The sequence below is a fragment of the Nannobrachium achirus genome (assembly GCF_963921795.1).
Source record: "Nannobrachium achirus genome assembly, chromosome: 11".
NCBI classification, from domain to species: Eukaryota; Metazoa; Chordata; class Actinopteri; order Myctophiformes; family Myctophidae; genus Nannobrachium; species Nannobrachium achirus.
Genome location: NC_137820.1, coordinates 32,050,853 through 32,077,844, shown reverse-complemented (window position 1 = coordinate 32,077,844; position 26,992 = coordinate 32,050,853). Strand labels below are relative to the sequence as shown.

At 41.4% G+C, this 26,992-nt stretch overlaps 3 protein-coding genes across 4 annotated transcripts; 1 reads left to right on the top strand and 2 right to left on the bottom strand.

Annotated features, from left to right (window-relative positions):
- The first annotated feature begins 1,561 nt into the window (after nt 1-1,561).
- Nucleotides 1,562-7,227, top strand: hdhd5 (haloacid dehalogenase like hydrolase domain containing 5). Its single transcript, XM_080736659.1, has 8 exons — nt 1,562-1,782; nt 3,301-3,504; nt 3,605-3,717; nt 3,983-4,076; nt 4,185-4,218; nt 4,327-4,501; nt 5,101-5,289; nt 5,800-7,227. The coding sequence occupies exons 1-8, from the start codon at nt 1,672-1,674 to the stop codon at nt 6,206-6,208; spliced, it is 1,329 nt and encodes a 442-aa protein (XP_080592785.1). The 5' UTR covers nt 1,562-1,671; the 3' UTR covers nt 6,209-7,227.
- Nucleotides 7,228-9,930: 2,703 nt separating this feature from the next.
- Nucleotides 9,931-12,673, bottom strand: rab19 (RAB19, member RAS oncogene family; the record flags this gene model as incomplete). The annotated part of the gene is made up of 4 exons (XM_080737012.1): nt 9,931-10,196; nt 10,959-11,142; nt 11,779-11,967; nt 12,623-12,673. 4 exons carry the CDS (start codon nt 12,671-12,673, stop codon nt 9,931-9,933), a joined length of 690 nt encoding a protein of 229 aa, XP_080593138.1.
- Nucleotides 12,674-12,778: 105 nt separating this feature from the next.
- On the bottom strand, nt 12,779-25,536 carry ccdc34 (coiled-coil domain containing 34). Of its 2 annotated transcripts, none has more exons than XM_080736562.1 (7): nt 25,433-25,536; nt 21,667-21,957; nt 20,120-20,264; nt 17,350-17,457; nt 16,532-16,690; nt 15,795-15,924; nt 12,779-14,600 (listed from the first exon to the last, which is right to left on the bottom strand). In XM_080736562.1, exons 2-7 carry the CDS (start codon nt 21,939-21,941, stop codon nt 14,410-14,412), a joined length of 1,008 nt encoding a protein of 335 aa, XP_080592688.1. In that variant the 5' UTR covers nt 21,942-21,957; nt 25,433-25,536; the 3' UTR covers nt 12,779-14,409. The 2 variants fall into 2 exon arrangements, with proteins under 2 accessions (XP_080592688.1, XP_080592687.1); XM_080736561.1 differs by having other exon boundaries at nt 25,446-25,536.
- Between the last annotated feature and the right edge of the window lie 1,456 nt (nt 25,537-26,992).

The following is a 26,992-nucleotide window of genomic DNA, read 5'->3' as shown; positions in this document are numbered from 1 at the left end:
GCACGCACACACACATGCACACACACACACACACACACACACACACACACACACACACACACACACACACACACACACACACACACACACACACACACACACACACACACACACACACACACACACACACTGATTGATTGATTGATTGATTGATTGATTGATTGATTGATTGATTGATTGATGAATTTATTAGAAGTTTGCAATAGAAAAAAGTACAGTTTCATGACAGTACAAATCACTGGTAGGCCTACAAGGTCATGGCCAAGGCGGCAAGGCCTATCTCATATATACCATTGAGAGACAGACGGATAGAACATAGGCCTACTTTATCTAGGATAACATCAATTTCTAAAGCGGAAAAAGCACAACATCAAATACAAAGGCAGAAAAAAGGGGGGTGGGAGCATGGGGGCTTAAGGCCCTTCCATACTTCGACCGAAACCGCCGTTTTCGGTCAAAAGGTCCTTTTCTACCATAAAATTATATCCCAGTCGGGACTTCTGAAAAGCATTGGACCGAACGAGAGTTCGGAAATTTGCACGTCGGAAAACACAACTCACCGAACATTTCGGTCGAAGTATGGAGAGGCCTTTAGTCTATTTACAAGTCACGGGTAGCAGCCGTCTGAAGGTGACTTTTCACACACACACACACACACACACGCACGCACGCACGCAAGCACGCAGGCACGCACGCACAACGGGCATTTCGTAAATGTTTTTACTTGATTTCATTTAAATATATTCTTGAAACCTAAACAGCTACATGTTTTGTTATTGTGCCTTTCAGTAGTGGATAAACTACTCAAATGTTGTACAAGTAAAAGTAGGCTATCAATACTGCAATGCAGAAATACTCTAGTCCAGAATTAAAAATGTACTTGAGTAGTACAACAGTATCAAAACTTAAAGTAGGCAACCAAAAGTAGAAAGTACTCATAATGCAGAATGTCCCATTTAACATGTTCAAATGTATAAAACAATGATATGAAAAATAGCTGATAGCTGGCTGCTGGCTCAAATGCAATGCAACGCATTGTGAGCTTGAAGATCAGCCAAGTGGCTGAAATGTACAGGGCTGAAGTGGTTAATGTAGACCTATGTTTTGTAATCAAAATCCACAAAGTAAAAGTAAAAGTTTTCAAATAACAGTGGAGTAAAAGTACAATATCGAGATTTGTGGAGAGGGTAGAAGTAAAAGTACTGACAATTGCTAATTTTACTTTTACTGGAGTAAAGTAAAACAAATATACTCAACTACAGACAGTACACTTGAGTAAATGTACTTTACAGTTTACGACTTTACACCACTGTGGTGCCTTTGCGCATGCGTCCTCGTATACAGTAAGCTAACGTGTAGCAGATAGAAAGCCTGGTAGGCGAGGTTACTTACTGATGAGCTAACACCAGCTGGCTAACACCATGGCTAACAGTCACACACACATACACTGCACATCATGACATAAATGCTATGAGTCAACTGATCCAGACTAGGTCAACACGAAACGAAACCTATTCACTCTCATGCTTTTTGTTCATCTAGTGATCTTTTACTCGGTTAATCGGGACACCTTTAGAGAAGAAGACAGAGAACTTCTGTAAAACTACACTGTTGAATGATCATTCGGGGTTCATCGCTGCTTGTTATTGTTTATAATATACTCAGGGAAACATGCAAAGAATGCAGAGTTTGACGTTTGGTGGGCTTAAGAAGCTGCTTAATGTCAACGGAGCAGCTGCTGAACTACTGAACATCTGGAGTTCTTCACGAAGCTACAGCTATGTAAGCTATCATAATAATAACAACACTATAAATTATATCTGTCTGCATAAACCGTGGGTGGGTGTTTTTTTAAGATGTCAGTGTGCTGACAGTATAGTGCAGTGGTTCCTATACATTTATGTCAATGACCCCAAACTTTTGTGTCTTTTGTCTTTGTTAATGCAAATGTCAAAATCGATACAATATAGCCTTAATTGGTTCATATCATATGTTTTTTCGAGTCTTTTACTTTTGTATTTGCAAATATCAAAATCGATCAAATACATGATAGTCTTGATCCAAGGCTATACTCTGTAGGCTATCCTCTCTTGTCATTCCCTTGTAAGCAGACAGAATCAAAGCTATTCTTACCTACCACAATGTGAAGTGTTTCTATATGAGCAACTTTCATCCGTCGGGTTCATTTGGTTCCATTTGTTATTTGTACATTCTCTAAGTTACAGACCCATTAGGGTCCATTTGGTTCCTAACTATCATTTAACTTGGGACCTCACAGGCACCCTTACTTGTCAAACCGTCATGAAACTGTACCTTTTTCTATGCAGACTTCTATTAAAGTCTTCGATCAATCAATCAATCAAACAGACGAGAAGATCCTCTGCTCCTCCCCTCCCTTTCTAGGCTCTCCTCTCCCTGCTCTGGTGCAGAGTAGTCTGGGATCACTTCACTTTTCGGGCTTGTAACCGGTCTGGAGCGGAAACCACAAAACGTCATGGTGTAGTACTCAAAGGACTACAATTTGCCGGAAAGATCAAACCGGATTCAGTTTTAACCCAAAATATTCCCCTGCGCTCAAGGACATACTTTTAGGGCCTACCTAATAAACTCCTTGATGCGGAGTAGTTTTGCTTTTGAAAAATTCGTTTGGTATGTGCATCTTTTAGTCCAACTTTTAGCGACTGGCAAGACTACACTAGGCTACTCGAGCATTTTAATAGGGATTGGGGAAACAAACGGAGGGAACCAAATCAAAGCGACGCCGCTTCTTCTAGTGGTTTCCGCGCTCTAGGCGGAAACCAAACGGGCTGTTGTGAACGAACACCAGGCTTTTTCTCAGAAAGCCTGGTGGGCGAGGTTAGGTGCAGAGCAGAAGCCGCTTGACAAGTAAGGGTGCCTGTGAGGTCAAAACAGCGGTTTGGTTGGTCTCAGGACGTTGTGTAAACACAATCCAATAAAATATTAACTTTGAAGCTAAAGAAATAACCACACTAGCCTAAGGACTATCTACTCTGTTAGTTATGAGAGGGCCCACAAAATCTAGCAACAGGGGCAGCCGAAATCTAGCAACAGGGGCAGCTATGAAACAAATCAACTAAAGCAGGTATGAAGGGGTATGATAAAAGGCAGATTTAACCCTATATGTGTTTTGGTCTAAACGACTCCTTTAAGATAAATAGCACTTTTTTCAGAGCTGTACATGCACTTCATCAAGGGTGTCCTCCATGAGGTGATTACGTGACGTTACAGAATTAATTTAGAAGCCATATTGAGAATTGAACGAGCCACCTCTTTTCTCAGGCCCACAAGTCGTTTGGGTTGCTCTTTGATATCGATGGAGTGTTGGTCCGAGGCAGGACGCCCATCCCTGCAGCCAAGCAGTGCTTCAGGCAGCTGGTGGATCGGAAGGGGAAGTACAAGGTGCCTGTGGTATTTGTGACCAACGCTGGGAACTGCATGAGACAGACCAAAGCAGAACAGCTGTCACATCTGCTGGAAGTAGAGGTAGCGGCCTGGAATTAATGTAAATTACCTAACAATGTTTACCCTGTGTTTTACACAAATGACAATTATTTGTGTTGACTTCTGCTATTGTCCTCATCAGGTGTCCCCAGAACAGGTGATGCTGTCCCACAGTCCCTTGCGAATGTTCACCCAATTCCACAACATGTGTGTGCTGATATCAGGACAGGGTCCCGTAGAAGAAACGGCTCACAAGTATCCTGTTTTAAACCAGTCAGACCAGTTCAGTTTTATTCTGCTGTAGCCCTGCCCTGGGATACGAGGAGAAAACTGAATGATATACAGTATTATGAAGAATTCTCTATTGTTTCGTACTTCGATAAATATTACTTAATCAGTATACCAAATTCCTGATACAGAACTTGTAGTGGTGTTAGTAGATGCATGCCACCAGACGTTTAACTTTCTTACATTTCTACTACTCTTCTGTTGTTATTGACTTTAACTCGGTAATCTCCAGTTTAGGCTTTAAGAATGTTATTACTATAGATATGTTGAGAGAGGCATATCCTCTTCTGGATATGGTGGACCACAATAGAAGACCCAAAGATGATGTAAGTAACCAGGTAGAAACCATTAATGTTGTACATTGATGTACACAATGAGCATGCTTTACCTACAAAATGGGCATACAACTCTACCTAGCAGTATCTGTTTTACAGGTTATGACAACCAAAAGTCTACCTCCAATAGAAGGTATGGTTTGAACGATTACTGTGCTTATTCTGTAATTACTGCACGTCTGTATTTGTTTGACATTCATTTTTGGGTTGCTTTTCCTCTATTCTGGGTCATGCCATACAGCTGTCATCCTTTTCGGTGAGCCAGTCAGATGGGAGACCAACCTCCAGCTTATCACAGATGTCCTACTAACCAATGGGAGACCAGGAAATGCTTTGACTACTTTGCAGTATCCTCACATCCCATTATTGGCCTGTAACATGGACCTTCTGTGGATGGCTGAAGCCAAGAGTCCCAGGTTTGTGAGTGAGGAAAAATGCAGCTTTTTGTCCCAAAGCAACTGCAAATGATTGCTGCTATTTGTTACAAAAAAAAGCTTCATACCATATAACATGTACTGTACATAAAAACGAAATGTGACATAGCTCTATTTACATAAATCTGTACCCCCTCCAACTTTATATATGTTCCCCTATTTCAACAGTTTTTATTATATTTTGACACTTGCTTTGGCAATGTATTTTTTTCTCATGCCAATAAAGCTCCTTTGAATTGAGTGCCAGACCATCCACACTTAAATCTGCATTGGCCTGGTTTTTGCTTATTATCCCATCAAGTGCTTCATGTGCATAATATTACATTTAATATAAAAGATCGGAATTGAAAAAAATCCTCATCATCCAACATTTCAGATCAATGGAGGACCAAGTACTCACATTTCCATTCTATTATCTTTTTATTTTATTGGCACACACCAATAAACGAACGCTTGCGCGTTTCAGCTGTTAGCCTTCATCAGAGCACTGTCTTACATTTAATATGTAAGACGATAAAACATTTAAAATGTCTCAGTCCCAAACGTAACATTTATTCCATTTTAATGTCTAAATGTCCTAGGTTTGGTCATGGGATGTTCCTGGTGTGCTTGGAGAACCTATATAAGAAGATCACCGGCTGTGAGCTTAAGTACGAGGCTCTGATTGGTAAGCCCAGTGTGGTGACTTATAAGTACGCTGAGCTGCTGGTCAGACAGCAGGCCGAGCATCTGGGCTGGACCCAGCCTGTGGAAAGACTCTACGCTATAGGGTAAGTCATTCAGTAATCTTGTAGTGCAAGTGATCTAGTCTAGGGAAAGTGACTCTGTGTCTGTGATCTATAATAGGCTACGTGAAATAGTGTATGATAAGTGAATCATTGCTCTTGTGTTGGTTAAGTGAATAAGCGGTTCTAGAGACCAGTAGTTACAATGCGTTTGTATAGGAAGGGAGCATGTATGATAAAAAATTAATCCAAGGTGGTCACAAAAGCCTGATTAGACGATAAAATGACCAAAAGTTTTTTGAAAGTTATCCCTTTAAGACCCAAAAGAGACATTTTTATTATTTTCTATTTTAGAAATAATAAACAAAATTGGGTCCCACCCCACTGTTTGGGAAACAGTGGTCTCGACAGGGTAAGGGAATCAGCGTGATCTGATAAATTACTGTGAAATAGTATATGGTAAGTGAATCAGTGATCTAGCATCGGTTAAGTGAATCAGTGATCTCTTTGATTTCGAGTCGAACTGATTGTTTTCTGTCACATCATCTCCGACAGTGACAACCCCATGGCTGACATATATGGCGCCAACCTCTACAATCGCCACCTCCAGTCCTCTCAACGCTCCAGGGCCAAGATGCTGGCTCAGGGCAGCAAAGGTGGCTGTGAGGCCCAGAGCGAGACCGCCGTCTGCGATCCCCCCGATTTTACTCCGACGGAGCTGGGTGGAGCGCCTGACATCTGTGGGCGAGGAGGGGACCACCTCCCGGAGAGCTGTAGCTCCATGTTGGTGTGCACGGGAGTGTACAGCAGAGACCAGCAGGAGCCGGTCACCGAGCACCGCATCTTCCACGGCCACAGGGACTTCCGGTTCGACCCCACACTCACGCAGCCTTCCTTCGTGGTGCAGGACGTGAAGGAGGCCGTGGAGCTGGTCTTCCAGCAGGAAGGCTGCCCACTGGAATGAAGTGAAGATGAATGGTTCACAGATTCTGAGACAACAACTCTAATGATAGTCACACCAACATTAGTAGCTCTGTAAGGATTGTGGAGCTATTTCATGTGCCATAATTATCACAGGGTAATTGTAACAATATGCAGTTTTACCTGTGAATATGAGATCACGGTGACTGATTGAACTATTCATAATAAGCTAAGAACGCAGATTGCAGTCCATTATGCACTGCCAGGTGCCAACTGCCCTTTCTGTTTGAGTGACATAAATGTTGCTCAGCCTTAACTAGCCATTGCAACACAATTGAAGTTGTATCTTTTAAACAATTCAACACAAAAGTGTAAGAAGCTATAGGCATTTTAATCACTCTAAATTAAATTCATATTATAGGTTTATGTGCTCCAATACAGACTTAATTTATTGCCACATAGCCTACAGTATATAAACATTCTACACAGACATCTCGGTTATTGTTTTTGCACTGAAATAGCAGAATTAGTTTTGTGTATTTTAGCTGCCATGTAAATCCATACTACTGCTGAAGATATTTATTATGTGGCCAGGCTTTTTAGTTCAGTATTTTTTATTCGAGTCTTGTTCAAGACGTTTTTATAACATCAAAGAGATTATCATTTTATGACAAAGCTGTTGGTAGTGACATACATATTTGTGATATATGCAAAAGTTCTAAACATTTTTTCCAGATTGGTGCTGTATCTGTGGGAGGTAAAGATTGTTTTACACTGTTGTATATTTTTGTGGGAGAGATCCATTTACAGTATGGTAAACAGATTATTTTAATAAAGTAATGAAATTAAACCATGTCAAAATGGGAGGTTCAAAGCTGTGCAGCATTTACTTTATTTTATATGTCTAGACTAGAGGCATTAGTAGATGTATATGTACATAGTCAAAGAATGAAAGAAGAATAAAAATAAAATAGAAATCATTTGTGTCAAGTGAATGCATGTAGGTCATAATAATAATACTTCTTCCCAGAGCCCAAGCTAAGTGCCCGGGAAGTTATAGTTAATTTTGTAGAGCAGCACCAGGGCTGTATTAACCATTGGGCCGGTGGGGCCGTTGCCAGGGGCCCTTGGCTCTCAGGGGCCCTTGGGGGAACTGGCCCGCGTGGTCAATGACAATTTACAAAAATTAAATTTATATTTTAAGCAAAAATCAAATGTGTGGGCCCCTCCTCTGTTGTCTACAGGTGCTTTCTTGGTCCACAGATGATCATCATGGCTTAAAGGTGATACACCATGCATTTAAAAAGTATTTATATCATATTGTTTATGTCCCAAAAAACGTTTTTCAAAAGGTTTGAGGCTAAATTACCACTCCTGAATAGAGAGTCTCTCATTTTTGAATGGCTCTCAGAGCATTTTCAGCTGCAGTACCACCTTTGGCCTGAACTGCGCCACCCCCCCAAAAAAAATCTAAACAAATTGTATTTGAAAAAAAAAAAAAAAAATTTTTTTTTTTTTTTTTTTTTTTTTTGGGGGGTGGGGGGCCCCTAAAAAATTATCGGCCAGGGGCCCTCGCGGGGGTTAATCCGTCCATGAGCAGCACTTATGCCTAGAATTATTGAATGCTTTAACAAGTGAAAAATAGCAGATATACAAGCTCACAGCGCGGCACCGAGTGCCGCGCTGCGAGCTTGTAGATCTGCTATTTTTGAAAAATCAGGAAAATTTGAATTTTGACCCGATTCTATAAGTGTCTTTTGAATTCTAAGATTTTTTGAAAAAACCTATGTTTCTATGTCAGCAATCTGGCCAGCCATCGTCAAAGAAAAGGTCCTTTTCACTTAACTGGAGCTCAGTTAGTCTGTTCTTGAAAGACTACTGTGTCAGTGGTTCTCAAACTCTTTCATGTGAACCCTAACCCCCAACATGATATGTATTTGGCCACGGACCCCCATCTCAAAATATTTAGTTCCAGGGACCACCCAGAAGCAACATTTGAGTTACAATCGTTTGCTTTGAAAATACATATATTCAAAGATTTGCACACATTTTCACGACTAAAAATAGCAGATCTACAAGCTCGCAGCGCTGTGAGCTTGTATATCTGCTATTTTTCACTGGTTAAAGCATTCAATAATTCTAGGCCTAAATGGGTTAACTTGGGAAGAATGTACGCTGCCAAAAAAAGTGACATATTAAATCCAGATAACATCATTAGTTAAATCCACACACTGATAGATGACCTAGATGTGGAACTGCCCTATAAAAGAAATGTCCCAGATTCAACAGGCAACAGTGTCCAGTTTGAGTGTCCTTTGAGCAAGAAACCGGACTCCTGCTTGCTCGCTCACTCATTGTAAGTCGCTCTGAATTAGGGGTATCAGCTAAGTGATTACATGAAAAGAAAATGCCCACAAAACAATCCATGAAACATCATGTTTCACCTTGTGTTTCCCTGATGACTGATAACTTCTGTGACCCTTGATCTTCTGTAAACCTCCTGTTACAGTTCAACACAAAAGTGCACTGTGTGATCACAGGTTCTTCCCCATTTTGGGCAGTCTGGTTCATAGACAGAAAGGTAGACGCCTCATCCGCTCTGGGGCGTTGGTCAAAGAGGACTGGCAATTTTCCGGAATTCTGAAGGACGCTTCCTTGGGCGTCACAGAATGGGACGCTCGGTAGGCCATTCAGATGCGGGACTGGCGCTGGACTGGCGGTACTCCCTCTTTCCCACTGCAGGGGGCAGAGTGCCTTCCACCAGCGCCAATGAACTGCAGCGGCGGAGGAGGTATCTAGCTTTTTATATACAGGTCATGTGGGCACTGGGGACATTTGGGCACCTCAATGTAAAATTTACTATTTTGTTAAAAAAATATATATTTGAAAAATGTTCTTAAATAATGTAAAGTATACCTGTGAGTGTGAACATGCATTATTAGACTTAATTTTATCCTTCAACTTGATGAAAAAACAACATGACGGATATACAGGTTTTGTAGCAATTTGTAGCAGTTGTAGAACAGACCTTAATTGTAGAATGTTCTAATGACCATGTATACTTTATTTTACTTAAAGGGGAAGACCACCCATTTTCAATATTGAACTATGTCATTAATATACCTTATTGATTGATTTTGGGTTTGTATTGCAAATCACAACTTGATGACATCACACATTGTACTTTACAATACAAATTGTAGAATGTTCTAATGACCATGTATACTTTATTTTACTTAAAGGGGAAGACCACCCATTTTCAATATTGAACTATGTCATTAATATACCTTATTGATTGATTTTGGGTTTGTATTGCAAATCACAACTTGATGACATCACACATTGTACTTTACAATACAAATTGTAGAATGTTCTAATGACCATGTATACTTTATTTTACTTAAAGGGGAAGACCACCCATTTTCAATATTGAACTATGTCATTAATATACCGTATTGATTGATTTTGGGGTTTGTATTGCAAATCACAACTTGATGACATCACACATTGTACTTTACAATACAAACCCCAAAATCAATCCTCCAGTTCTAGGTAACACAGAACAGGGGGAACTATTTTTTTTTTTTTTCACACAACTCCTCTAAGGTATATTAATGACATAGTTCAATATTGAAAATGGGTGGTCTTCCCCTTTAAGACCATTTTTCTAATATTTTGTAACATTATGGACAAAATAGAATAGAATTTTACATCGAGGTGCCCAGATGTCACTAGTGCCGAACTGACCTGTTGGCTGTTACCACCTCAACAACCACATTTCTTATGTGAGAAATGGATTGGATGGGAGTTGTCGCCTATCAGGAAGTGAGGGAAGTCTTGGGAGGTCTCGTCCGTGACAACCATGCCGTTCCGTGCCATCAGCTCTCGGGCCATGAGGCTGAAGGCCACGTCCACGTTCTGGGACTCCTTGGCCGAGGTCTCCAGAGCAGCGAGCACACCTTTGTCCTCTGCCAGGGAGCACGCATCCTCGAATAACACCTGCCTCTTAGCGTGGAGGTCTGATTTGTTACCTGGAAGGAACAAAAAACAACGGCTATTTGATTGGCAGTTAACTACGTAAGGAATTACTTAACCACTTAAAGGCCCGCTGGCTCTGACACACCCCGAAATTATAATAGTATGATACAGTAGGTCACGTGGTCTCTCTGAAAATGCTCTGAAATAGTCAGAAACTCATGTCACAGTGTAATCTGCCCCTCGCCCCCCCCCAACAACAGCTGACCAGTACAGTAAGTAGTCTAGGTACAGTCAATTAATTTGATTGGCTTATAATTGCGCATTCCCACAATGACATACAAATATTAACTCATATTTTAAGATGACTTTTTAAAGTGACAGTACCCCTTTGGGTGACAGCTCTATTGTTAAGCTCTATTATAGTTCAGCGTACAACAAAGGCGTCCTTGGGGAGCGGCTCTTACTGGAGGGGAGTCTGCAGGTGGTCAGCAACAAACTAATTTCACTATTAATACTGGCTAGAAGTTAGCCTAACGAGATAATGTATAAAACATAAGAATGACTATGATCATAGGGTTTAATCTCCACTGTTCTCTCCACACCACATTATAAACATCTGTAAAATTATGTGCTAAATCTAATTAACAACAAAAAAGAAAATCTCTCATGGGGGTCCTTGGCACGAACATCTTCTCACATAGTATATCAATTTGGGGCCTTGAAATTAAAATGTTTAAGAACCACTTTTGTAGTCTACTGTGAGGAGTCCCTCGAGTTATACTCCGTTAGTTATAATTAGTTCCACTTCTACCCACCAATGAGTACCAGTAGGATGCTGGCAGCTCCAAACTGCTCCACCTCTTGGATCCAGTGGGGCACAGAGTCAAAGGTGGTGTGGCGTGTGATGTCATAGGCTACCATGGCACCGTGGGCACTGCGGTAGTAACTCTGGGTGATTGTGCGGAAACGCTCCTGCCCTGCTGTGTCCCATACTTGCATCTATGATGACACACACACACACACACACACAAAAAAGACAGTTTTATTTCGGTGGGTTTAAATAATTAATAGTAATAAAACCTATTTGTTTATAATACTAAAATTTAAGTTATTGGACTTCTGAAGCCAGTCATTCAAAATAGCCAGCCTTCCCCTTTCATAAATATTTGCCTGAACGAAAAATACACACCCTATTACCATAATAAGATGTCCATGTTGAACAATCATCACACACCCAGAAAGCTCACACACAAATTACTGATATCACTTCTAACTTCCAGTGGGCCACTCCCATTTCTTGAGTGGGCCAACCAAGTTATTTTGCATTTAGAGGACGGTAAGAAATTGAAAACTCTGAACCGATTTACGAAGATGCTTTTATTATAACTATACAGAAGGGTCTTTAGGTTTGAAGTTGCATGATTAAACGCTTCACTGATCTTAGGTTAACGCACCAGATGGTCAGAGCACAGTGCAAGTAACATTTGAAAACTCTTACTGTATATGCCATCAACTCCTGTATTTTAATCTTGTGATATCAAGGCATTTTGGGATGCAATACAGTGAACACAAAATGGAGGTAAACAAAAATTGTGCTGCAGATTTAATTTAAAAAAAATAATGCACTCCTCTTACCTTTATCTTCTTGCCATCGATATCCAGGGTACGAACAGTGAAATCTACCCCAATCGTGTTCTGCTGCTTCTCCACAAACGTGCCAGACTTGAAGCTCTGTACCACACAAGTCTTGCCAACATTCGAGTCCCCAACGAGGATGATTTTAAACAGAAAGTCAAAGGAGTCGTCCTGCTCTGGCCCTGCGTTCTGCATGGTGAAGGGAGTCATACACAAAATGAGAATCAGACTGAAAACACTGCGTCCAGTCCTCGAGCCCTTAAGCAATGAAACTGGTTCCTGGTAAGTTGTGTCAATAATGATTATGAGTATTTACATAAACAGAAGGCATGTCCTGTTCACAAAAAAGGGTACATTTGTTTCTGTATTTTCAACAATTTCACCTAGGCTGTGGAAGAATTTGTCCCATTCTGAGAAAATCAACAGCATTGTTGTATGTGAGGTTGTTGCAGAATTGTATCCTAAATGTAGCCTAAATCTTCCAAATACAGTTGTTTGTGATAGATGAGTATCCTTCAAGCTTAATCCAAATCCCAGGCTGTGATACTTCACAAATGTTCCCCCGTTACAGAGTCAGGCATTCCATGCGTGTCACATAGGAGTCGCTCTAACAACAAATTCAAATTCCATTTTTCTTGAGAGTGCATCCAAAGCCCAAAGTAGAACAATCTCCTTCATTCTGATGAATTCTGTTTCCGTTCCAAAGTTACATATATCAACCACATTCTTCAGACACGGCTCTCTTGCAGTCTGTGCCCTTTAAACTCGACCTCTGTTCTGGTCCCACCCAAAACCTTTCCCCCACTAACCCTCTCAACGTACATTGTAAGACACACCCCCTTACCTGTCCGGGTAGGTGTGATTTCCAGTCTCTGGCCCACCTGCACCACTGCATCTTGGGATGTGAAGTGTGTTCAGGCTCTGTCAGGGGTATTAATACTGGAAGGATAAAACAAACACTGAGGAAATCATTGGCAAAAAACACAGGATCTGACCAGAGTCACCAGACAGAACCCCTTTATTGAATAGGTCCAAGATGGCATCCGAAATGAATTACAACAGGTGTTAGATACAAATAGGAAAACAAGACAAAAAGGAAAATATCTACACACAGTCTTCAATGTTTCCAGGCTAAATGTATTTAAGTACAATGTTTCAACAGAGGTCTTTGCCTGTTACATAGAATGTGAAGTCAGATGCTACCTCTCTAGTTTCAAAACGTACTGTTAATAAATCTGTGAAGACATTGTGTGGATATTTTCCTTTTTTCCCCACAAATTCTTTATTCCCATTTGTTGCAGATATGTCAAGATCGCATACATTGTAAAAAGATAAAATACAACATTTCGATGCACCAGCTCAGAACTACTCTAGCACATTCTGGGAAATCAATAAAAGCTCACAGAAACACCTGGAGGGCGATACAGGCCCATGGTCTTGCCTTTTTTTTCATCTTGTGATGCTTCTGTGCAAACATCCCTGAGCAAACAGCTGAACCACTCCCTGTGCAGTTCAACTGCTCTTGACTAACAGCAAACAATTTGACTCCTTTGTCTTGACAGCTGTTCTCTGGACCCACGGCTGACATTATAATGGTCGAAGCACACATACAGTACAGTAGACCCCCATTATTAGCCTGCCTGCCTGCCTGCCGCTGTCAACTCACACATTCCACCGCAGTCAATAACACAAGATAGGAGCCAAGTATAGAACGAGGACCAAAAATAAAACAAAGATAAAACAAGACAGTTTGCTTCTTACAGGCCTATGTTACACGGGTTAATCCAATCTAATGTAATTAAATTGTTTTTTACCTCGGCACTTCATACATTGGCTTCACGGGGAGATGTTAATGGAAAGATGAGAATGCAATAGCGAGTCTCACAGAGACCCTCTCCCCCACAGTGCTACTCTCCACCCACACACTCGTTTCTGTCGTCATCTCTCGGCCCACACGGGAACAAGGCACAACTGGACAGACACAGAACAATGTTGCGAGTGTGAGGGGCCACTCCACCACCAGGCCTCAGCCAGTCACCACCGTCTTTTGTGTGCGTGTGTGTACGTATTGTCAGTACTTTATCAAATGCAATGGAACGCATTTTGCTACAGTGCCATGAAAGGAGCCGGTGGGGAAAAACTAAAAACAAAAGGCGTTTTGATTGTACTCAAATGTATCAACTTATGCTAGTCAAGCAAAGAAAGGATTTTCTATTTTATCAACAAAATGTAAGCAAGACGTTCTGATTATACAGAGGATTATAACAGAGTTATTACTAAAAGACACAGTATTTTCTTTTCATTAAAATCATTGGAATGTTCATTAAAAATATGGCACTGACACACTAGTTCATCACCAGGGTGTACACACTTAACGCCAAATGTAACAAAACAATATCAAATCTAGACAGAAGTAGCATGTCCCTCATGCATCTGCAGCATTAGATCATAGCCACCTCACTGATTAACTAGAGTCCAAAGGAATATGATGGGGAGTTGAATCTCGATGGAACCACACCCTGTCCCCAAGTGTTCCTTTTTTCCTCAGTTGAAAATATGCTGGTTTTGTCACAAGGCACAGTTGACTGAATAACCATTAATTATTCTTAAAGCAATTCTGTGTGTCCTGGGTCATCTCCTCACATTGTCTCTCAGTCTATAAGCAGTGCCAGTGGGGCATTGCCGGTGTCTTGACCCACTCTGAGGTTTCTGCTGCGAAGCGTTCTTCTTCTTGGGTGATCCTTCTGGAAGAGGGACGTGGATGGGCTTCCATGGGATGGGGTTGCAGAAGCTTGGCGATGAGTAGCCTTTATCATAAGGACCTGGGTGAACATAATCAAACATGTTTATTAGAAAGCCTGTATGAGTGAGGACATGGAATTCACTAGAGCAGTATTTAAGCCTAAAAGATGAAGCCAGACCGATACAAAACAATCACATAAATGCAGTTATACATACTATAATATTTGAGAAACCTGTGGGGATGGATGTCAACATACGGAAATGTGTTTTTTCTCTTTTGTTTTCTCAGCATTAGAATGTTGCGAGTGAAAACATTTTCAGAGTTTCAGACAGTAAAGACCACAAAAAAGTCCCTCCTTGTACCTTTGTCCACACACTGCGGTGTACGGCTTTTGTTGCTAGGCTAAACAATGTTTCTTTTGTGTTTTTTTTACACTGGTTATACCGGTGACTAGGGATGGAGCCCTAAACAAGGGTAGCTCGATAACCCGATAACAGATTTATTGAGTACCCAGTATCAATAAGCTTTGGGCTTATCAAGCTTGTTATCGAGCATAGCGGCCCATGATGTCATTTTTAAACAATCAATACAAGAAGCGATCAAGAATTTATTACAGTACTATCCATAATATAAAGCCATTTAACACTTATTGCACACTAATGAATGATTGTTTTAATGATATTTGTAACTTTCGTCAATTGTCATCTTAATAAATGGTGGACAGCCACAAACTCAGTCACAACAACTGGCCAATAAAGAAATGATGTGGACATCAGGGTTTGTGGACATCAGGGATCTCCATATATGGACATAAAAGGGGAGGTCGCGCCACAGGTGATGTGGACATCAGGGATCTCCATATATGAGCATAAAAGGGATTTGTTTCTCTGGCATCACAGGGATCTCCTTATCTCCATATATGGGCCTAAAAGGGATTTGTTCCCCCTGGCATCAGAGGGATCTCTCTAACAGGGCATCATTAATATTGATGACATCAGGGGACTCCATATATGAGCATAAAAAGGATTATGTTAGTGTGACAGTTATCACAGTGAAGCCAGTGCGTGATGTCAGAGCGGCAAACCCATTCTGGTAGGTTCCCCTGACATCACAGTGACATCAAAGCATGATGACAGAGCGGCAAACCGGTCTATGGGTTTGCTGCTGTGTACACGTCTATACACGGACAAGCTGTGACGTTTCTCATGGTATACCAGTTATAGTTATTAGTTATTAGAATATAATAATTATGTTATTATTATATTGATCTTACTTCTTGGGCAACATGGCGACTTGGGACTAGTTTTGCTCTTTTCATCTGTATTTTCTAGCCATTCCTTGAACTTCTCCTCTGCCTTCTTTCGCCGTTCACGTTCCTGGGCCTCTTTCCTGGCAACTTCCTCCTGTTAACAACAGAATTATTTTGATTGTCAGTAGGGCATCTTCACTTCAGACAGAATGACTATAGCCTGGCAAGGCCAGACAAATATCACTGCGTAGATATTAGTCTGGAATCTGTGTGGTCCAAACTCCAAAGGTCTGAATAAAAGAAAAGAAAATCTGCAGAGGGAAGGCCTTTTTCGACAGATTCGTCTGGTTTCCAGCCTATAATTGGTACATTAACTAAAGCCAGACTAATGCCCAATTTTTGGTTCCAATGCCAATCCTGAGTCCTAGACCGCTGAGTTTTGATCGATATTTAAGATTTCATTTTGGAAAAAAAGAAAGACAAATCTTGAAATTGAAAAACAATTCATGTTTTATTAAGAATATTTAACTTAGTTATTAGCAAACAAATAAATACAAATAACATTTTGATAAAGAATTTAAATTATATTAAACTTCAATACATAAGAAAAAAGCCAAATCAACAAAGGCATAAAAGCCCCAAAACAAATCTGAAAAAAGAAGAAAAAAAGGGAGGAAAGGAAATAAAAAATAAAGCGTGACAGGAAACGACCAAAGGCGGAAAACAATTCAGGCAGTAAATGAGTTAAGATCCCTTCATACCTTTTCCTTCATCTCTTTGTCCTGTTTTTCCTGGTTCTTCTTGTGGAGCCATTCTCTGTACTTGTGCTGTGCTCTCTGTTCTGTTTGCCTCTGCTTCTCCTGCTGTCTCTGCTTCTCCTCTTCCTCTCTGCTCTGCTGCAGCAGGGTCTCTTGCCTCTTCTGGCGATCGTAGGAACAAAAGGAAACATACACCGTAAATTAGGAGACGAAAACAGGTGCGCTTACTCCGATTGCTGCCACTGATTTGGGCAGTGGGTGCTTAGCTCTAGGTACAACTGAATTCAAGGATCCACAGAAGTGGAAAAAGCAGCACACCAGAATGCAAATACAAGACGGGCTCAGATATTAAGTTCCATTTTATTCTGAACGCTGACACGTTTCGGCTCAAAGCCTTCTTCAGAGCAAGTTAAAAAGTTACACCGTAAATTCTATGGACTGCAATATAAGCAAGGCCATATATCTATCTATGTAAAGGGCTGAGCGAAGGCTATAATCTAAAATAAATCAAAACTGATATTAAGAACCAATAACTGACTTAATCTGGGTTAATTGATTAACCGAGAAGCAACATTTTTTTTCACACACACACACACACACACACACACACACACACACACACACACACACACACACACACACACACACACACACACACACACACACACACACACACACACACACACACACACACACACACACACACATGAATAGATTTTTATAATCATCTAAATCAATTAGTCTGATTAACCACTTAACGCTGGATTTTACTTTGAAGTCATATGGACCAGCCCAAAGAGCAGAAGAAGCAACTTGTCTACCAGGTCCTCCTTCATGGTCAGCCATCCTTGGATCCTCTCTTCCACAACTTTCTTCTTCTGCTCCTGCTCTCTCTCCTCCTGCTCTCTTTTCTCCTTCAGCAGGCGCTCCTATTTCACCACACAGAAAAACCACTGAGTCCCAGTTTCTGACCCCAGGTGTAAGAAGAATGCTTAGCATGATTACATTAAACCATCATTCTGATTCTATATTAACTATTTTACTCCCAGTAAAAATGTTCTGGCCCTGTTACAGATGTTGTCCAAAATCATGCAGATCGGTACACAGTATCTCTGTAGCCGTTAAATGGAACGGGTATTTCTTACATTGATGCTCCTACATATTAGCATGCAAGCACCAGTTAAAGTTACTTTCCATCCCTCATATACTGTGTGCACAGTGCACATCCCATAATCCACACACTGCACATCATTTCGGAGCTCATATCTTTGAACGGGTAAGGGCTAGTTTGTCTTAAAGCGCAAAATTTTGCACAGATATAGCCCAGAGCATGCTCTAATGATTTAGCTAGGGCGCCCGAGCCGACGACCTTCGGGTTCGCCACAGCGGCCAAATCAAGTTGGGCTCCCATTGACTTTCTATACAGGAGGAAAATACCCAGATTTTTTTTTTCCTGGGTATTTAAGTAGGATCTGAGGGGTCTAACTAGGGGTTTGTCATGATGCTGAATCCATTGCAGGCATTTGTTTTGCAAAAAAACATTCCTTGGGCTAGAAATGGCCTCAGAAAACGATGCATGTATGGGTGAGCATTCATGTTAGTCGGAGGCCTTAGGGTTTTTTTTCTCGTGCTAATCAGTCCAAAAGTGCAAAATTTTGCACAGATGTAGCTCAGGGCATGCTCTAACGATTTAGCTAGGGCGCCCGAGTCTGTGACATTCGGGGTCGCCACAGCGGACAAATCAAGTTGGGCTCCCATCGACTTTCAATACAGGAGGAAAATACCCAGAAAAACACTTTTTTCTGGGTATTTAGGTAGGATGTGAGGGGTCTAACTAGGTCATGAAGCTGAATCCATTGCAAGCATTTGTTTTGCACAAAAAACATTCCTTGGGCTACAAATGGCCCCAGAAAACGATGGTTTAGTGATCACTTTTCAGAGTTTTGTGGGTGTTTTCTGGAGCTGTGGTGACCCCGAAGGTCGCCGACTCGGGCGCCCTTGCTAAATCATTAGAGCATGCCCTGAGCTACATCTGTGCAAAATTTTGCACTTTTAGACTGATTAGCACGAGAAAAAAAAAACCCTAAGGCCTCCGACTAACATGAATGCTCACCCATACATGCATCGAGGCCATTTCTAGCCCAAGGAATGTTTTTTGTGCAAAACAAATGCTTGCAATGGATTCAGCTTCATGACAAACCCCAAGTTAGACCCCTGAGTTCCTACTTAAATACCCAGAAAAAAAATGTTTTTCTGGGTATTTTCCTCCTGTATAGAAAGTCAATGGGAGCCCAAATTGATTTGGCCGCTGTGGCGACCCCGAAGGTCATCGGCTCGGGCGCCCTAGCTAAATCATTAGAGCAAGCCCTGGGCTACATCTGTGTCAAATTTTGCGCTTTAAGACAAATTTGCACGAAATTAACATTTGCTCCCCTTAAATCCCCACACTATAGCCCTGTCAAAATGTTATTCAAGTAAGAGTAAAAAAGTACTTGCTTTTAAATGTACTTAAAGGGATATTCCACTTTCAATAAACTTTTTGTCATTGTATGGTCTAATCAGGCTTGTATGAACACCCTGAACAGTTTTTAATTTTCTTCATTCAGTATTTAGATATTTGATGTAAATGTTACCAGGCCCTCCAGGCTCAGGGTCTCTCCCCACACACACTCATTGTAACTTCAAACTCCATTTTAACCATGATAGATTCATTCAAAACACCCATTATTTTTTCTGGTGACTCATACTACCCTCTTAATACGTGAGCAGGCCGTGTTTTTTTCCATAACGTTTTCCATGTATTTTTAATAATTCTTTGGGAAAATGGAAAAGATTAAATAAAATAATAATTTATAAAAAATACATGAACAACTTTATGGAAAAAACACGGCCTGCTCACGTATCAGTAGGGTAGTATGAGTCACCAGAAAAAATAATGGGTGTTTTTAATGAATCTAGCATGGTTAAAATGGAGTTTGAAGTTACAATGAGTGTGTGTGGGGAGAGGCCCTGAGCCTGGAGGGCCTGGTAACTTTTATATCAAATATCTAAATACTGAATGAAGAAAATTAAAAACTGTTCAGGGTGTTCATACAAGCCTGATTAGACCATACAATGACAAAAAGTGTTTTTGAAAGTGGAATATCCCTTTAAGTATTGAAGAGTATTCTGAGACCTTAATCTCAACCCCTGAACATCATGTATATTTCTTTTGCATACTAAGAAGTGTAAAAAAACTGCTTAGATAACCTGTTAGATAACCTCTTGTCATCGGAAATAGATCGAAAGCCCTGCTGCCACTGGCGAGCGGAGGGGAAGCCACAGACACGGCTAGTGTGAGAGAACAGATGTGTGGCCAATTGCATTTTAGGGAAGAAAACAGCTAACCTAAAAGTAGTCGGTACTTTTCAGCCTACCTAGAAATGTACAAAAGTAAAATATTTGGCTTTAGAAAGAGTAAAAAGTATAAAAAAAAAAAAATGTAATACTCAAGTAAATTATAAATCCTCAGAATCTGTACTCAAGTACATTTACTCAGTTACTGTCCACCACTGGATATCGTTAAGGGGAATGACAGAAGGCCAGACTTACCTCCTCTGCCTTCATTTCCATTTTCACGCGGTCATCTTTGGCTTTGTTTACCAGCCACATCTCCCAGGCACTGAGCACTGGCGAGGCTGCAGGTCGCTCAGCGGCAGTGGCTTCCACCTTGGCACGTGATTTTGGAAGTTCACACCTGAAACACAATCAACTCCAACAATAACCAGGCCGTATCTCCTTTTCACGTTCTTAACCTTATTAACTTAAAAAAAAAAAAAAAACTCTGGTAGAGGTTTAGGTTGTGTAGTTACCTTCCCACTGAGCTTGTCTAAACAACTAGGCTGGTCTAAAAGTGAAAGTAGCCGACCATGGCTCACTGGGTTGTTGCCATCATTTAACTCCAAGATGATGCATCTTCAAAAGTTGTTCCGATTGTTCTGGCCTCCCCGCTTGACTTACATTACAAGGTGAAATCGTTCCCAAAGTCACTCTTTTAGCACACAAATGAATGCAAACAATTAGCATTCCACCAAACACACAACACAAATCTCCAAAGTGTCACTTTGCTGTACCTATACACTTTACTTACTTAGTGTTACGACGTATGCAAAAATTGCCAAACCGCAGGCTCTCAACGTGTCACGATGAAAGAATTTTCATCTTCAATGACATCCATAAACTAGGTGAAAGTAGAAGTTCATTCTATTAAATTTACCATTCCAAATGGACCGACACAACTAATCAAAATCCATGATGATTCTGATGGTGAAGATGATGATGATGAGAGTATGCCGTGCCTGACTCAAAACATTAGTTATGACCAGTGACCAGATTCACAAATTAACCAGCACAGAAGAAGTTTTATGTCCTCCGACAGAAAGTCTGGGGAAGTAATTGCAACTTCAAACACATCTACCACTCATAATCCTTAGGCCAGGGGAGATGTTGGGCTTACGAGCTTCAGGTTCAGGCAGGGCTACTTGTTAACCAGTAGGTGTCCTACCCGACAACACCCGGGTATAAGTAAGGGAGACCGACCGCCTCCAACATAGTCTAGCAAACAGATTGTTATAATAATAACAAATTGGTCATTAAAATAAGTCCCAGATTGCACGAGCCAAGAGAATACAAAATGACAAGACAGAGCCTAATTGTTCAAAATGAGAACAGCACAGAAACACAAACAGACAGACACACAGACACACAAACACACACACACACACACACACACTAGAATTCTCAAATTCTGCACGAACCCGAACCCAACCATACCCGAACCCGACCTGACATTTAGGGTAGGGTAGGGCCTAAAATGTATGCTAATTAGTCGGGCCGGGTCGGGCCTCGGGCTCAATGAAAAAAGAAAAAAATATTTTTTTTTAAATTATTTTATTACTATTACTCTGTGATAGAGTTCTCAAATTCTTTCCAAACCCGACCCGACCCTATGTTTTCAGGCCGGGTAGGGCCTAAAATGTATGCTAACTAGTCTTGGGAGGGCCCAGTTAGGGCCGGGCCTTAATTTTCAGGCCCATTGAGAACTCTAACACACACACACACACACACACACACACTATATAATATAAACTGGCCAGTACCTGGCTGGGGAGATGGTGGGCCTTGGGTCTTCTTCAGACTGTCTGATTGAAGTGTCTGGTTGAAGCTCTTCGTCACTATCATCAAAGCTGTCATGGTAGATGGGAGACAGCAGGGAGAACGTATCCTCGTCAGATGACACATATTGGTCCTCTGCCTTGTCTCTGTAGCCTCTGTCTCTGGCCCTGCTGCTGCTGCTGGGCTTGAGAGGGGTGGAGCTGAAGCCTTTGGAGGCGGAGTTAGGAGAGGTGGGCATCTTCCCTTTAACTCCAGACATCACTGCTCAAAGGGAGCTGCAAATGAAAAACATTTGAATGTCAAATCGTTTAACTTGGGAGTACTGTACAAGTGGAACCAAATGCACCCTTGTGGGTCTGTTAATCTGAAAGTGGACAAATGTATGTTGTGCGAAGTACACCCCAATGTAGGCTCACGCCAAGAGTGTTTGTTCAGTAACTGGGGTTCCCCTAGATGCAAATTGCAAAACTAGATTTTTTTTTTTTTTTTAAATCTGATGAATCTAGGGTTGCAATACCTCCCATTGGGATTTTTTCTTTTTGCAACATCAAACTCACCAATATTGCAGCTGTACGGAAAACTTAACTTATCGTCTTTTCTATCTGCAAAGTGTTTGTTGCATAAAAATCCACCGTAGACATGTTACTGTATGATGAGCTACTTTCTGTTAAGAAATTGCATTCAAGTGATTATTTTTTTTAAGTGTTGGAGTTTGGAAGCGCTCGTGGGATATCGCACAACCGTCCTGTGTACTACTACCACTGGTTCTAATTTGCACATAATGCAGGAGGCAGCGGGACGTTGCGTTATAGAAGACCAGCGCTTCCAAAGTTCAATACTTAGAACTGCTCGGATTTCTTGACAGAAAGTAACTCATAGTCATAATAACCTGTCAACAGTGGATTTTTATGAAACTAACACTTTGCAGATAGAACATCTTGTCAAGGGGCACGGTGGTGCAGTGGTTAGCACTTCGCCTCACAGCTAGAAGGTCCTGGGTTCGATTCCCGCCGGGGGAAGCTGTGGGTGCTGGGGGCGTGTTCCTCCACCCGCGTCATCAGCACACACACCCTAGGTGGGGTTGGCGATAGGGCCTTTCTGTGGTCAGTTTGCATGTTCTCCCCGTGTCTCCTTGGGCATAGGCCCCCACACAAAAACATGCAGTAGTCCTGGTTTCTATACTACCTCCCCCTAGCCAGCCGGGTGCTCCCCAATGTCCCCTGGCGCGGCAGGGGGAGAGCGGAAACCAGGACTATAGGTTAGGTAGTCACCGGGTGAGAAAAATGGGTTGTAAAACCGTGGGATAATTTTTTTTTTTTTTTTAAAGAAAATCTTGCATATAGCCACAATGTTGGTGAGTTTGACGTTGTTTAATAATACAATCAGATAGCAAAAAAATCATCATATTAAAAATAATAATAATAATCTAGTGTTGCAATTTGCGGTTAGGGTTACCCCATCTCTCCCGCGTGCCTCCCATTTCTGCTCCGCTACGCCTAGCCCCCCCCCCCGCACCCGCCTCCCCGCTCCCCCGCTCTGTCCCAGACCACGCCCACTGACTCGCTTCCCTGCGTAGATTGCGTAGCAAGGTCTCCGCCTCTCACAAGCAAGGTCTCCGCCTCCCACGCGGCACACATGCACACATAAACACAGCGCACACGCACTCCACACAGTAGTAGTAGTGCACGCTCGCACACATACACGCATACTGAACAGACGCGCACTGAACAGTCTAACACTGCTGCAAAAGATACCTGCGATGCAAAATACCTACATATGCTGTTGGCACACTGTGACATTGCTGCTAAAAAGCTACACTGTTCCATATTGTACTGCTGCTGAAGATATACTGTATGTATTTTTACCTTTTAGCTATTATCTGTACCTACATAATGCTGTTTGCACACTGACATTGCTGCTAAAAAGCTACACTGTTCCATATTGTACTGCTGCTGAAGATATATAGGCCTACTGTATATAGTGTACTGTATTTTTGCAACTTTGCTGCCACTGCGTCTTTACTTCCACTTCATTTTAAATTGAAATGTACTATTACTAGTTGCACTAACTGCACCTGAATTTTTACTGTGAATTGTACATGGGTTAGGGTTAGGGCATCAACATGGAAGTATTGTCCCATCATTTACTGTGAGTGAGTTCTACATGACTACATGCAATTGATCACAGCACAAAATGTGAGCTGAAATAGCAGTAAAATGACAACATGGCTATAGTAGCCTATAGCATCATTCCCGCCGGATAAAATATCGTTTTAAAATCGAGGATGATAGCGTCATGCAGTTGTGTAAAAAGTAGGCTACCCAAATGTTTAACTTAAGTAAAAGTATCAATGCGATATAGAAATATTCTGTTACAAAGTCCGGAATTAACAATGTAGTCTACAGGAAAAAGTATTGGCAACAATATGTAATTACAGTACCAAAAGTAAAAGTACTCATTATGCAGAATGTGTAATGAGCAGAATGTCTACAAGCTCACAATGGGTCGCATCGCGCGGCCGAAATCGATTATGACTTTAGTGCTTTATAAATAGACTAATAATCAAAATCTAAAAAGTAACAAAGCAGGACAACAGGACGGCAGTTGTTGTTAATTATCGATGATAGCAGGACAACAGGACGGCAGTTGTTGTTATAGTTAGCTTTATTATTGTTGTTCACAGAGAAGCGCCTCTCTTTCCCATTTTTTATTTTCTTCCGAGTGCTAAATGCGTCGCATCGCGGCCGAAATTGATTATGACAGAAGTAGGCTAATAATAATAATCAAAATCTAAAAAGTTGTCTATAGTAAATAAAGCATCATGTTGTCATCAGTAGGACTTTTTCTTCGTTCCATTTTCTTCCGAGTGTGCGACTGCGTCTGTCTGTGTGTAGAGAAGCTTGCTTACGCAAGCTACGCAGCGAGGCGTCATCTACGCAATTTACGCAGGGAAGCAAGTCAGTGGGCGTGGTCTGGGACAGAGCGGGGGAGCGGGGAGGCGGGTGCGGGGGGGGGGGGCTAGGCGTAGCGGAGCAGAAATAGGAGGCACGCATCTCTCCCACTCTTTAGTAAACAGGAGGAAATACACTTTCAGTTCAGGATACCAATGTGATCCAATCAAGATTGAATACTTTATTAGAAGTTTGCATAGGAAAGGTACTGTACAGTTCACTGATACAAGGTCTTCTAGGTCTAATAGGATTTTAAACCATAAGAAAGCACACATTTGGCTTGTTTACATTGCCAATAGGGGTCCTTTTGTACTCAATTCATAAAAAGAGAGACCTTAATACAAAAAATTAAATAGTATTACATTTCCAGTTCCATCTGTTTTGTTTCATTATACTTCCTATTTCACTTCCTGTAGGCCTAAATATATTTTCTGTTAGGGTTACAGGCTATGAACTCAACTAAACAGTACTGTTACTGTTTAGTTGAGTTCATAGCCGGACAGTGGACAGACTGGACACTGCAACACTCTCTAGCAATGAGTTTACCGCATCTTTTAACAAAATAAACACACCCTCAATTTTGACGACCCTGTAGCGTTCAGATAACCAGAATTTAGACCGGGTTGATGGTTTGTTTTTAAAGTTTAACGCCCAGTTAACGAAGATACTGTTCTATGTTTTTAACCCGTGCTAGCAGTTTAGCTTGCCCTGCTAACAACACAGGTCTTCCTGACCTGAATCCTGCAAGTTGGAATGCGCTCCAAGTTGTATTTCAGTCAGTGTGTGCACGCTATTTTACCGATGTTTGTTACCTCGGTCTGATTGAAGCAAATCGTCCCTCTCCCCCACTGTGTGGATGATGGATCATAGAGTTGCTCTGGCTGCATACAACACAACACAACAACACACACACCAGACCACACACATTATAGCCTGGGCTGGCTTCCAATTTCGGGCTTTTGATCCGTTCGGGAGCGGAAGAGCTCCTACGTTTTTCTGTAGTCCAAAACGGACTACACTTTGGCCGGAAACAACGACCGGAAACAGTTTTAACCCGTACTTGCGCATGCGCTAACTACTTGCGCATGCGCTAAACTGGGTTGAAACTGTTTCCGGTCGTTGTTTCCGGCCAAAGTGTAGTCCGTTTTGGACTACAGAAAAACGTAGGAGCTCTTCCGCTCCCGACCGGATCAAACGGCCCGTTTAGTAAACGAAGACCAGGCTTTCTCTCAGGGGAAAGCCTGGTGAGGCGAGGTTACACACATTACAACACTAAAAAAACTGTTTACCCACAATTCCTTACGGCCCACGCTTAATGTGTGACGCCGTAACCATAGCGACAGTTGACGCCACATGCTGCCACATGCTGCAGTCAGTGTATCAATACTTCAATGTAGAAAGAAATACTCTGTTTGTTACAAGTTTATTTTCTCTAATTACAATCTAAAATATGAACCCTTGTTGTAAAAAAATAATAATAATAATCCCCTGTTAAATGTGTACAGAAATCAAGTTCTATTTGAATTACAGAAGTATGAAACTCTGGGATATTAATTCCCAAAGTTCCCAAAAAACTGACCTCTCTCAATAAGCCAATAATAACCATTGGCTTTTGTGACTGTGACTATGAGTGACCAGGATTTCCTGTATTATAGGAACTGTTGGTTATGTTGACTAGCCTACTGACTGACGTAGCTGTCATGCAGCAATCTGTTTTTCTTTGTATTCATACAGTCATGCAACTTGTAATTAATAATATCTGAGGCAATTGTTGTTGTTGATGATCTCAAACTCTGGCCCTGACTGAATCTGGGTGGTCCGGCGGTGAAGTCAAGCCATGTTCTTTGTCTTAAACACACTTCACATGATCCGTCTAATTGGCAGCACCTCCTTGATGTAAGCCAAAATGAACTCCCATGTTGGAAGACTGCTTTCACAAAGGTGTGCGACATTTTTTAGGTGTTTGTAATAACCTTTGGCACAAATGAAGTTAGCTCTCATCATCACATAGTCTTCTTCCTGACACAGCCATAAACTATTCCAAGTTATTGGTGTGTGTTTTTGTAAGCTTACTCAGATTATGATATTGATATGATGATGATATATATTGTTTCATGTGCTGTGACTGAACACAGTGCAATAATGTAGTAGGCCATCTGAATTCTGGCCAGAATACTATTAGGCCAGTGTCCTCTCCTTCACTCCTAAGTGTCAAATGTACACAAAACAACTAGTCCAACTGCACAAACAAATCAACTGGGGGAAAAACAAATGAGTCTCTATCCTGAAACACTTAATCCATGTTATGGAACAAATAAAAATAGTTTCTATCAGTGACAGGCTCAAAGGACGTATAGAT

What these genes read in the sequence shown, in the direction of transcription:
- ccdc34 (XM_080736562.1), bottom strand. Translation starts at nt 21,941, where the DNA reads ATGTCTGGAGTTAAAGGGAAGATGCCCACCTCTCCTAACTCCGCCTCC. An exon ending in CCCACCATCTCCCCAGCCAG is followed by an intron (nt 20,265 to 21,666) that starts GTACTGGCCAGT and finishes ATTGTGTTTCAG; the next exon opens with GTGTGAACTTCCAAAATCAC. An exon ending in GTCGCCATGTTGCCCAAGAA is followed by an intron (nt 14,601 to 15,794) that starts GTAAGATCAATA and finishes ATGTTCACCCAG; the next exon opens with GTCCTTATGATAAAGGCTAC.
- hdhd5 (XM_080736659.1), top strand. Translation starts at nt 1,672, where the DNA reads ATGCAAAGAATGCAGAGTTTGACGTTTGGTGGGCTTAAGAAGCTGCTT. An exon ending in AAGTCTACCTCCAATAGAAG is followed by an intron (nt 4,219 to 4,326) that starts GTATGGTTTGAA and finishes CATGCCATACAG; the next exon opens with CTGTCATCCTTTTCGGTGAG. An exon ending in GCTGAAGCCAAGAGTCCCAG is followed by an intron (nt 4,502 to 5,100) that starts GTTTGTGAGTGA and finishes TAAATGTCCTAG; the next exon opens with GTTTGGTCATGGGATGTTCC.